The sequence below is a fragment of the Geotrypetes seraphini genome, chromosome 4 (genome assembly GCF_902459505.1).
Source record: "Geotrypetes seraphini chromosome 4, aGeoSer1.1, whole genome shotgun sequence".
Taxonomy (NCBI): Eukaryota; Metazoa; Chordata; class Amphibia; order Gymnophiona; family Dermophiidae; genus Geotrypetes; species Geotrypetes seraphini.
Window position 1 is genome coordinate 276,354,144 of NC_047087.1, and position 12,968 is coordinate 276,367,111.

Sequence of the window (12,968 nt, forward strand, 5' to 3'; positions counted from 1 at the left end):
CAAAAAGCCTTTGACAAGGTACCCCATGAACGCCTACTTCGGAAACTGAAGAATCATAGGGTGGAAGGTGACGTACATAGATGGATCAGAAACTGGTTTGCGGGCAGGAAACAGAGGGTAGGAGTAAAGGGCCACTTCTCGGACTGGAGAAGGGTCACGAGTGGTGTCCCGCAGGGCTCGGTGCTCGGGCCGCTGCTATTTAATATATTCATAAATGATCTAGAAACAGGGACGAAGTATTTAGTGGAGCTCAGACTAAAGAGGACGGCGAAGAATTGCAAAGGGATTTGAATAAACTAGGGGAATGGGCGACGAGATGGCAGATGAAGTTCAACGTTGAGAAATGTAAAGTATTACATGTGGGAAGCAGAAACCCGAGGTACAACTATACGATGGGAGGGATGTTATTGAATGAGAGTACCCAAGAAAGGGACTTGAAAGTAATGGTGGACATGACAATGAAGCCGACGGCACAGTGCGCAGCGGCCGCTAAGAGAGCAAATAGAATGCTAGGTATAATCAAGAAGGGTATTACAACCAGAACGAAAGAAGTTATCCTGCCATTGTATCGGGCGATGGTGCGTCCACATCTGGAGTATTGCGTCCAATATTGGTTGCCGTACCTTAAGAAGGACATGGCGTTACTCGAGAGGGTTCAGAGGAGAGCGACGCATCTGATAAAGGGGATGGAAAACCTTTCATTCGCTGAGAGATTGGAGAAACTGGGTCTCTTTTCCCTGGAGAAGAGGAGACTTAGAGGGGATATGATAGATACTTACAAGATCATGAAGGGCATAGAGAGAGTAGAGAGGGACAGATTCTTCAAACTTTCGAATAATAAAAGAACAAGAGGGCATTCAGAAAAGTTGAAAGGGGGCAGATTCAAAACGAATGCTAGGAAGTTCTTCTTTACCCAACGTGTGGTGGACACCTGGAATGCGCTTCCAGAGGGCATAATAGGGCAGAGTACTGAACTGGGGTTCAAGAAAGGATTAGACAATTTCCTGCTGGATTACTGCACAGGTCCTGGACCTGTTGGGCCGCCGCGTGAGCTGACTGCTGGGCACGATGGACCTCAGATCTGACCCAGCGGAGGCATTGCTTATGTTCCTATGTTCTCAACATATGATTTGCCGCTGCTGGATCAGACCAGTGGTCCATCTTGCCCAGCAGTCCGCTCACGCAGCGGCCCTAAGGTCAAAAACCAGTGCCCTATTTGAGTCTAGCCTTATTTGAATATGTTCTGTTCCAGTAGGAACTTATCCAACCTTGTCTTGAATCCCTGAAGGGTGCTTTCCCCTATAACAGCCTCCGGAAGAGTGTTCCAGATTTCTACCACTCTTTGGGTGAAGAAGAACTTTTTTACGTTTGTATGGAATCTTTTCCCTTCTAACTTTAGGGAGTGCTCTCTCTTTCTCTTTACCTTGGAGAGGGTGAACAATCTCTCTTTCTGTACTAAGTCAATTCCCTTCAGTATCTTGAATGTTTCGATCATGTCCCCTCTCAGTCTCCTCTTTTCAAGTGCGAAGAGACCCAGTTTCTCTAGCCTCTCATTGTACGACAACTCCACCAGTCCCTTAACCATTTTTGTTGCTCTTCTCTGGACCCGGAAATGTAGGCCGGAAATGTAGGCCTTGAAAACCCTGGTGGCCCTCGTAGCGATTAGCAGCTGCCGATAACAGCGCCGTTTACAGAATCTGGGCCACAGGTTTTTTTTTTAGTAATAAGGGAGAGTTGTAGTTTGGAAAACAGAGTTAATGCACTAGTAATGAGTAAATTGTTTTCGGTATGTATGAACTCCCAAATGTCCTTCTGAGAATATTTCATCTTAGCTTGAGGGAAGCAAACACTGAGAAGGGCACTTCTCAAAGCCATTTACCTGAACAAATAGTAGTTTACCCAGAAACTGAGCTATCTAAAAAACTGTTGTTTTTGCTGTGTAAAAAAAACAAACAATAAAAGGCTTTGCTGTGGGCCAGTGGTGCGGTAAGGTAGTTCACCCCGGGCATTGTCTTAGTAGGGGGGCTGGCACCTATGCTCTTCTTCACCCCTTCCCACCCCCCCACCATGTATATGCACCCCTTCACTTCACTTCCCTCTTTCATTTTCCCTGCGCAAGCAACATTACGAACTTGCTGCCCATGTTGGGGTCGCCTCTCTCTGATGTCACTTCCGGGCCCCGCGCCTAGGAAGTGATGTCAGAGGAATATCCAATGCACTACGGGCAGCAAGTTTGTGATGTTGTTCCTGCCTGAAAAATTAAATAGGTATGGGGGAAGGGGTGGAGGAGGAAGGAGGGGGCGGGGGCTAGCGCCACCGCCCTGGGAGCCACTCACCTTCGCTACGCCACTGCTATGGACCTAAAACAGTTCATATAATTCAGTCTTCAAATATGCACACACTATTTTCACAGGAAAACAAGCAAAAAATTGACCCTTGATCCCACAGACAATGTAAATCCAGCGAAAATGAGAAACTCTGTGGAAATGGTGGTGTTCAAGATGCAGGCTTTATTAAAAGATATACAATTTGATAATCCAGATAAATTATATCTAGATATTGAGATAGATGACAAGAGCCTATGGGAGACTTTTACAGGTTGTGAGACCTATTCCTACATTTTGCTGAAGTTGCCAAAGTCACAGACTTGTATAAACTGGTTTCAGTTCAGATGCTGAAATGCTAATGTGTGGCATTGTGGGTGTGTATTCTCAAGGACAACAACCAGTGCTAGAAAGACATTGAACAGTCCTGAAAGAAAAAAAAAATGCAAGTCAGTGAGACACTCCATCATCCAGTAACCTAAGAACTGCTAAAGTGATGCTGAACCCGTGTGAAGAATGGAAACTTCAAGAAAAAGAAAGTTCTAGAAGCTATGCCTGTCCAGGGCCCCCCAGGGAAGAATGGAGGCGTGGACTAGAAGAGGGTTAGATAGGCATTTGGTTTATCCAATAGGGTGATACATAATCCCAGCCAGGGGAAGGATCTGAGAAAAAGATACTTTCTGTATAAACCCCCATGCTGTGGCAGAGTTACCTTAGAGAGACCGCGCCATGCTTACAGATGCCGGCACTGTTTGTATGAAGTTTTCTCTCTACATTATATATGTCCAAACTGATTTATTTCCGATTTGACAAATGCTGCTATAATACTTATTACTAGAATAAAACATTATTTACTTTGGAATATACAATGTAATCTTGTTGGTTTTTATTTTTATTTTGGGGGGGGGGGGGTTGTATCACATCAGGTAAAGTAATGCAGCCTTTCAAATCAATATATTTTATGTGGATTATCAAATTGTATATCTTTTAATAAAGCCTGCATCGTGAACACCACCTTTTCCACAGAGTTCACAATGAAGGGTATAGAAAAGGTAGACAGGGACAGATTTTTCAGATTATGGGGAACCACAAGTACAAGGGGGCACTCAGAGAAATTAAAAGGAGGCAGGTTTAGAACAAACGCCAGGAAGTTCTTTTTCACCCAGAGGGTGGTGGATACATGGAACGCGCTTCCAGAGGCTGTGATAGGCCGGAGCACGTTACAAGGCTTCAAAGAAGGTTTGGATATGTTCCTAGAGGATAAAGGAATTGAGGGGTACAGATAGGAGTAGAGGTAGGTCATAGGGATAGTCAGGGACCACTGCTCAGGCAATAGGCCTGATGGGCCGCCACGGGAGCGGACTGCTGGGCGAGATGGACCTCTGGTCTGCCTCAGTGGAGGCAACTTCTTATGTTCTTATTTTAACCCCTTTTGTTGCTATTTATGTGAATTGCCAATATTTGTAACTGCTTTGATAGCATGAACTCTGCAGCTTTCCGTTTTCCAAGGAATGACACAGATGGTTTCTCTTTAAAAATTGGCTGCAAATGTGCATGGGTTAAAAGTTCCCGCCTAAGTTGCAAATAATGCAATAACTACCCCAAATGATTAATTCATTGCAAAATTATAAAAAGTTGCTTTTTATTACACTTACTGATTGAAAAGTATTCTGGATCGCACAATAAACTTGAAGATATATTCCAGTGCTTTCATTGCCTTAAATATTTGATCAGTGACACCAGGCTTCTCTGAACTGTCAACATAATTTCTTAAAACTTTAGTCAGCTTCCTAATAAAAAAAAAAAAAAAAAATGCAAGTTATAGTGTAAAGCAAACTTACAAGATCCAAGACAAGATGATTTTACTAAAGGAAAAGTATTTATTTCAGTATTTATTTCAGTAATATTTAGCATAGTAGAGCCCTGGATTATTTGTATTTGAATTTAAATCACTATTCGGTCAAATACAAATAATGTATTCAGGGCACTATTTGGGGCCAAGTCAACGTGATTTTCGGTAGCCCTACTTTTTATCATATACAAATGGACATACGTGTAGGCTAAGGTAGCGCTAAAATGTTTCTTTATGTAGGTCTCCAACACCGGATTAAAATGCTGAAATTTTCTATCCGCAATTAGTCCAATGATAAATACCTGTGAAATAAGAAAAAAGAAAGATTAAATACATAAATTTAGTAAAATTAGTATTATTGCAAAATGCTAATCATGGTTCTGAAGTACCACTCAAAAATGTATAAAGCCTTGAGGCGCCTGGGCCAATCAGGCCCTAAGGCCCGCCATCCTGAGGATGGTGAGCTTGCAGGACAAACAAGCTTGGGACTCGTCCTTCCGGCCAACTTTTTTTAAGGTAAGGGGGGGTTTCAGGTGTGATGTCGCGGGTTTGGCGGGTGGGAGTGTTCGACGGGCCAATCGGAGGTTCAGGGGGCAGTCGTGGGGGGGGCTGCGTCGGGGCAGGAGGGCCTGGGATCCCTCCTACACGTATCTTAGTGGGGTGGGTGGTAGGGGGGGTCTCCGGGGCAGGAGAGCTTGGGCTCCCTCCTGCCCCATTCGAGTTGGGGGGTCTCCGGGGCAGGAGGGCTTGGGCTCCTTCCTGCCCAAGCCGATCGAGGGGCTGCGTCGGGGCAGGAGGGGTTGAGCTCCCTCCTGCCCAATCTTTGCAGGGAGGGGGGGTGGAAGTGGATCACAGCAGGAGTGATTGGCTATCTCTCCTGCCACGATAGCGATCCAAAGTGCCGCGGTTGACGGCACTTCGGGATCGTTATCACGATAGGGGAGATGAGCCATCTCTCCTGTCGCCATCGTTGCTGGGGGGGGTGGATTCTGTAACCGGTGTTTTTTTTTTTGACAGACACCGGTTACAGAATCCAGCTTTTAGGCGAAGGACTGACTCCTCCTTCGCCTAAAAGCTCTTGTGTTGGGCGTTTGGGACTTAGGCTTTTTTTTGTTGTTGATATGTTGTAAGTGTAGACATAGTGGTGGTCTGGGCGTTTAAACAGCTGAACGTAGAGGCAGGCCATTATTTTTTTTTAAAAAAAACCTTCTTTAGGACGTTTTTTTGAGAATGGACATTTTCCCTGCTTCTACTTTCAGCGTTTAGGGCCTAGGCCAAAAGGGAACGTAGATGGTTTTTGATTATCAGGCAGCATTATGGGGTAAAGATCTGAAACAATTACTCATGCTCGCGAATACTTATGGGGAATTTAGGAAACACCTAAAAACACATTTGTTCCTAAAGTACTTAGGCAGCTACACTGAACAATCTTTCCCTACAATAACTGACCGCTAAATCTTAACTCTGTTAGTACTACTCAATCTGTAACTTTTTAATCATTGTAAACCGGATAGAACTTCACGGTCCTGCGGCATATAAACTGTTATTATTATTATTATTATTATTACGTATGTACAAACTTAAACAAGAAGAAATCCTCCCTCTTTCCCTTTAACTGGAAATGGATAAGAATTGAAAAATCCCAAATCTGGTAGCATTGAGTAAACTCGATTCCTTCAATTTTAAAGATGTTTTACAAAAGCATCTAATGGACCCCAGATTTCTTTGAATTTTCAGGTTTCGCCCTTTTGCTCTGCTAATATTTTTTCAAATTTACAGTACATACATAGGGTCTCCCACCAGAATGGTAAATTTAAACTATCCCATTGTTTCCAATTTCTTATTATCCTTTGCAGAGCGACTCCAGTCATAATCAGAAGGAGTTTATCCATATGCTTTTTAAGTGGGCTCTTAGAACCTTTCTAACATGCTACATCTTAGCCTAAAAAAAAAAAAAAAAAGTAGAGAAAGTTCCTACCTAAAGGTCCTCTTTTACTAAGACACGATAGAGGTTTCTCCCACGGCCCGGAGCGCTAAATGCTCTGACGCTCAGTAAAAGGGAAGAGGGGGGTAACTATCATATATAAATTCACCTTTGTCCTCTATGTCTATCATAATTAGATTGAAAGCTCTTTCGAGGAGGGGGGTCGCCTCTTGCGTGTTTAAAATACACTGTGGTGTGCATCTGGTAGTGCTTTAGAAATAATAAATAGTAATAAACCAGAACGTATGCAGGTGAGGCTAGACTCAGGGCACTGGTCTTTGACCTAAGGGCCGCCATGGGAGCGGACTGCAGGGCACGATGGACCAGTGGTCTGACCCAGCAATGGCAATTCTTATGTTCTTAGTAGCAGTAGAAAAACTATTCACCGTGAAAAATGATAAAAAACCTCACTCTGCCTTTGCAGAAAAATTAAATAAGGAATGTCCATATCCATCATCATAGAAACTTCTGTGAACAGACAAAAATCAAAACAAATATATTCTTCTATGTTTAAACACGAAAATAATGCACAACTGGGAAAATTTCTTTATGGGTAGAAAATAAGGTGAAATTTTCCCATTTAAGAAAAATGACTAATTTTGCAGAACATACAAAAAAACAACAACTATACATATCATGCAGACAGATTTTTTTTCCACATCTTTAAACATTTTCAGATGAATACAAATAAGGCCTATTGTTTTAGCAGAAAGTTAATTTCTGTAGTTTAAGATACGACTAGATTAATCAGGATCATCATGATTAATAGGTCAGGTTAATCTAGAATGCAGCTGATGAAGAATTAAATCAGTACTAAACAGAAAGGTTTTAATACTTTAATTTAAAATCAACCACCGCCACAACAAAATCTGAATGCTTACCAAAGCATCAAATACCAGAGTGTCAAATGTTTCACTTTCCGAATTTTCCATCATGATATTAAAAAGTGCATCCAGTGTATCCTGCAAGAACTGAGGGAAACCATTTATAGCATTTCAAAATAAGTAAAGTAAAAAAATAAATAAATAAATTAGAAATTGCTAAAACTATTGTCTACAATCTACATTATAAAATCCAGTGAGACACAATTACAGTATTTTAAAATCCATGTTTGTCTTCAGTTTAATATAGCATTTAAGGTGGTTAATGGGATAACTGGACTTCTATACCTCCAAAACACCATAACTAATGATAAAATGTAAATATGAGAAAAGTCAAAAGAAAGATTAGGGGCTCCTTTTACTAAGCTGCGTAGCGTTTTTAGCGTGTGCTACACTGCCGCACGTGCTAACACCGCGCTAAGCGCCAAAAACTAACACCGGCACAATGGAGGCATTAGCGTCTAGCGCACACTAAAACCGCTAGCGCAGCTTAGTAAAAGGAGCCCCTAGGTTCTTACGATAATCTTTTTTTCTTGAAGATGTGTCTAGTGATCCTAAACTATAGGGTTTTTTGCATCTAAACCCACAAATTTCTTGCAGAAAACTGTCAGTCATCTTTTCAACTCTGCCTCCTTCCCCCTCAGTTCGTACAAAAGTAAAGTAGCACTGGAATTAAAGGCATAACTGGAAGGAGGGAAATGGGGAAGAATCCCTGACAATACAAGTCTGTTCTGCAACGTAACAACATACCATACTTATTGAAAGAAAACCTCCCCACCAGATTCCTGAACAATTCACTCCAAATTAAAGAAAAAGCCTCAGGTTAACAGTGAGCCTATATATGCTCGACCTCCACCTCCCACATCGGCAGAAAAAAAACTTTCATGCATGTGAAAAATGCCAATTGTTAAGTGAATCATTTGGTGAACAAAAAAACAGGTCTCTTGTCTATATTCAAATTGAATTGTTGCCACTACTTCCCTTATCAGTGTTTGAGTCCAACAGTGCCAGCCAACGTTTCAAAGCACTTATGCCACTTCTTCAAGGCAAGCAGGACTCCTCTTACTGTCCAACACAATTGTGGCTTAACTTCTATCTTTCTTCCTTGTTTACCGTGTGGTTATAAAAAAAAAAAAATAAATTTGGGACAAGTTCCTGGAGGAAAAGTCCCTAGTCTGCTGTTGAGCCAGACATGAGAGAAGCCACTTCTTTCCCTGGATCAGTGGCATGAATACTGGGCTAGATGGACCATTGGTATGACCCAGTAAGGCTATTCTTATGTTCATTTACAAAGCTGTTAATAGGGACAATTATCAAAAGCCTCCAAAGTATGTACTGTATAGCTAATTTCCCCCAAAAAAAAAAATTATAAAAAACTACTTGGATGGTTTCTCTTTCAAAATCAGCAAGCATAAAAATGCACAGGGCATGTGTACTTCCACTGCTAGAGATTAAATAGTACACACACTTAAATGTACATGCAGTGTATTCCTCCCCTGACTCATATACAACCCCAGCAATGCCTCTTTTTAAGCCAGACAGATGGGGACAACTTTTAGCCAGGCCAATTTACATAAATAAACTGCTTTGAAAATTACCCTTAGTACAGAGTGAAATAATCAAGACAGTCCAATATTTTGAACCTCATGTGTACATGGTCTTTGTAGTTTCATGCTAGAGACAATATAAATTTCATTAGAATTTCATTTTGTGGTCAAGCTGGTGGATCAGTCACCATGTTTCACTTAATCATACAGAAGGCCTGGAATGTATTCCCAAGCCTCTGCATTTCTTTGCTAGTCAGGGTCGGAGATACTGCACCAACAGAATTTACAGCCCCAGGAGAGTCCCAACCATTTTACAATCTACAGGCTAGGATCCATGCCTCGCTACTCCATTCTAGAGGAAGAAGCTTCAGGATGTGGTATGGTATGGGTCGCCCTGTTGCTGCACAGTCAGGACTAGGAGTTAGAAGGGGAAGGAGTTATTTTAAAAAACACCCCACTGAAAATCCCAGGTAGACATGGATAAAAGCTTATGGCACCACACCCTCAGTCTAGGCCAGCTCCCATTTATCAAGAAGTCTAAGAAGAGCAGGAAAGAGAGAGTCAGGACAACACTTGGTTTGTGCATGTTTATCACAGATTTTACCTTCACCACTTCTCCACCATCGACTTTCATTAGCTGCCTCAAATTCTGCTGTAGCAAGTTTGTATTTGATCGCCATTTTAAGAGCCCCAAGAGATCCACTAGAAAGGCAGAAGAAAATGCACCAATTCAAAATACCGAGCAACAGTAATAATGGTTTGACGCATACAGTAGGTACATAATACATCCATGCAAATGCAAAAGTTTTACACAGGTGTAGCAGTCCTCATTTATCTTTAATAAGCCATAATAGTTAACAATAATAAATATTTGCATGCCTTTTTTTCTCACTTTTACATTTGGTTTCATGCAAAGAGAAACAAAGTTTGTAGATCAGGCAACGATGCTAAAAGAAAAAGCCAAAGTATATGATGTTCTGTGCCACATGACACCAAAGCAGAAATAAAAATAACTTTATTTTTAACTATGATAAATGTACTAAAATAGATCGCGGAATATTAAAAAAAAAAAACCCAAAACCAACTCTACCTAAGCATTATAGCCTGAGATTCTATTATTATCAGCCTCCCACTGTATGATCAATGTCAACAGGATCAGACTTCAATTTTTAAGCATCCTTTTGTCCTCAGACTTTATTCCCACTGGCCCTTTACTCTTAATACCATGATACTTAAAATAAAAGAAACCTGTAGCTCTCAAATCATGTTTACAACACTAAAAACCAGCAAAATAATCAATAATAATGAATGTTGAAAACCCTTTTAAATGTGGAAATAACTATGCAATTGCATGTATCTATGCATATCCACACCCAAAGAGAATACAGATTATTGTTTTCATTATCATATGGATGAAGGTCCATCAAATAATATTCTCAGTGTGATAACCCTTATAGAGACACTGTTGTAATTTAAACAATAGGCTCCTTAAATCAGAAAATCTCTCAATAGCTCTGATCTTTTTTACATTTTTGTTTGTTCTCACATCATAGATCTACAACCCGCCCCTAAAAAAAAAAAATAATCTATGATATTTTACATCATGTTACCATGGTCTTCTGATCTGATTCCCACACTTCTACTCATCACTCTCTCTCCTAATGTCATCCCTTCCATATATCACATCCTCAATCTATCACTCTTCACTTCAACTGTCCCTGATGTCTTCAAACATGCTGTAGTTACACCTCAAAAAAACCTTCAATGGGCCCTACCTGCTCTTCCCAACTATCACTCCATCTCCCTTCTCTCTAAGCTACGTGAAGGTGCTGTTCACCACTCTTGCCTTGACTTTCTGTCATCCCTAGCTATTCCCGACCCTCTCCAATCAGGCTTTTGCCCCCAGCACTCTATGGAAACTGCCCTCGCTAAAGTCTCCAATGACCTCCTCCTGGCCAGATCCAAAGGCTTCTATTCTATCCTCATCCTTCTCGATCTATCCGCTTGCCTTTGACACTGTAGACCACCACCTTCTCCTTGATACCTTGTTCTCACTTGGATTTCAAGGCTCTGTTCTTTCCTGGTTTCCTTCTCTCTCTCATCGTGCCTTTAGTGTATGCAGTGGTGGATCCTCCTCCACTGCTATCCCACTATCAGTCGGGGGTATCCCAGGATTCTGTATTGGAACTTCTTCTTTTCTCCATCTATAATCATTCCCTTGGTGCTCTGATCTCCTCTCATGGTTTTCAATATCACCTCTATGTTGATGATTCCCAGATCTACCTCTCTACACCAGAAATCTCTACAGGAATCCAGGCCCAAGTCTCAGCATGTCTGTCCAACATTGCTGCTTAAATGTCCCGCCGCAACTTAAAACTGAACATAACCAAGACTGAGCTACTTATTCTTACCCCTAAATCTAATTCCCCCCCCCTTCCCCAATATGTCTCAGTGGGTAACACTCTCATCCTTCCTGTCTCGCCAGCTCATAACTTGAGTCATCTTTTGACTCTTCTCTCTCTTTCATTGCACAAATCCAACGGCCTGCCAAAACCTGTCATTTCTTCCTCTACATCTCCAAAATTCAACCCTTCCTCTCTGAGCACACTATCAAAACCCTTATCCACACCTTTATCACCTCTCACTTTTCACAGATCTTCCACGTAACAGAAAGGGTGGTAGATGCGTGGAACAGTCTCCCGGAAGAGGTGGTGGAGACAGAGATTGTGTTTGAATTCAAGAGGGCCTGGGATAGGCACGTGGGATCTCTCAGAGAGAGAAAGAGACAATGGTTACTGCGGATTGGCAAACTATATAGGCCATTTGGCCTTTATCTGCTATCATGTTTCTATGTAACCATCTCTCACCCTTTCAATCCAATCAAAATTCTATCGCATGACTTATATTCTGCCAGAGTCGCCAGGCCCACATCACCCTTTCTCCTCAAGCTACTTCATTGGCTCCCTACCCATTTCCGCACAGTTCAAACTCCTCCTACTGACTTACAAGTGCAATCACTCTGCAAATCTTCTAGATCTCTCCTCTCTTATACCATTCCCCGGAAACTCCGTTCATTGGGCAAGTTTCTGTTATCTGTACCCTTCTCTTCTACTGCCTACTCCAGACTACGTTCCTTCTCCCTTGTCGCCCCCCATAGGCCTGGAACAGGCTGCCCAAGTCAATATGTCATGCTCTATCCCTGGCAGTATTCAAATCCAGACTAAAAGCCCACCTTTTTGAGGCTGCGTTTTAACTCCTAACCCCCCACTCATTGTAAAGTAAGCATGCCTGTACAACTTTCTAACCCTCCACTAGTCCTGTTTGTTTAGAAACATATAGAAACATGATGGCAGATAAAGTCCAAATGGCCCATCCAGAGCATCCACTATCTCCTCCTCTCCCTATAGGCTAAGGCTCTTTACACTTGCATTGTGAGGTCATAGAGCTGCCCATCCGCAGTAACCATTATCTCTTTTTCTCTCTCACGTGCCTATCCCAGGCCCTCTTGAATTCAGACACAGTCTCTGTCTCCACCACCTCTTCTTTATAAGCTCCACTGAGAAGGAGCCGTCTCTTGAATGGTTTAATGTACAGCACCGCGTATGTCTAGCAACGCTATAGAAGTGATAAGTAGTAGCAGTATGGTGTGAACTACTGTCGGAAAACAAGAATGGAATTGTCCAAAAAAGAATGATGTGCACTAAAAAAATGTCCACAAACTCATCTGAAGGTGTAGAGATCTTTATTCTTCCAATATCATCATGGTACAATCAATGATTCAATGACTCGACACGTACATGTTTCAGCCAACAGGCCTGCCTCAGGAGTCTTAAGAATCACAGAACAAGAAATAAACTTGATGTCAAAACACTTGGAAAGTGCCAATTTTCAAATGAGATCTAAAAACTGGCGCGTGGAGCAATTGAACCTGACAAAACTCATAGCGTCTCACGTCAATCATTGAAGCTGCGATTAAAGCTAACTGACGCTATGAGTTTTGTCAGGTTGAATTGCTCCACGCGCCAGTTTTTAGAGTTTGTGGACATTTTTTTAGTGCACATCATTCTTTTTTGGACAATTCCATTCTTGTTTTCTGGTATTTTATTTGTAGTTTTGTTGTTCCCCTGTTTTGGGGTGAACTACTGTCGACCGCACCAAATACTGATAGAGCTGGTAGCCAATGCACAGCAGTTTGAGTTATGGCGGCCTTTGCTATGAGCTCAATTAGGAGGGTAACAGCTCCGCCTATATTTATTTATTTATTAGCATTTATATACCACTTATAACCTAAGTGGTATACATTCAGATACTCAAGCATTTTCCCTATCTGTCCTGGCAGGTTAACACTCTATCTAATGTACATGGGGCAATGAGGAGATT

General features: G+C 41.8%; 1 protein-coding gene across 2 annotated transcripts in view; it reads right to left on the bottom strand.

The window, feature by feature from the left end:
- DOCK1 (dedicator of cytokinesis 1) overlaps positions 1-12,968 on the bottom strand; it is a 926,077-nt gene that overhangs the window by 704,413 nt on the left and 208,696 nt on the right. For both annotated transcript variants that reach the window (XM_033940914.1, XM_033940915.1), the window contains exons 19-22: positions 9,193-9,290; positions 7,042-7,131; positions 4,378-4,478; positions 3,980-4,114 (exon numbers count right to left, since the gene is read on the bottom strand). In XM_033940914.1, the coding sequence (XP_033796805.1) occupies positions 3,980-4,114; positions 4,378-4,478; positions 7,042-7,131; positions 9,193-9,290 (424 nt within the window). The remainder of the gene's footprint in view (positions 1-3,979; positions 4,115-4,377; positions 4,479-7,041; positions 7,132-9,192; positions 9,291-12,968) is intronic.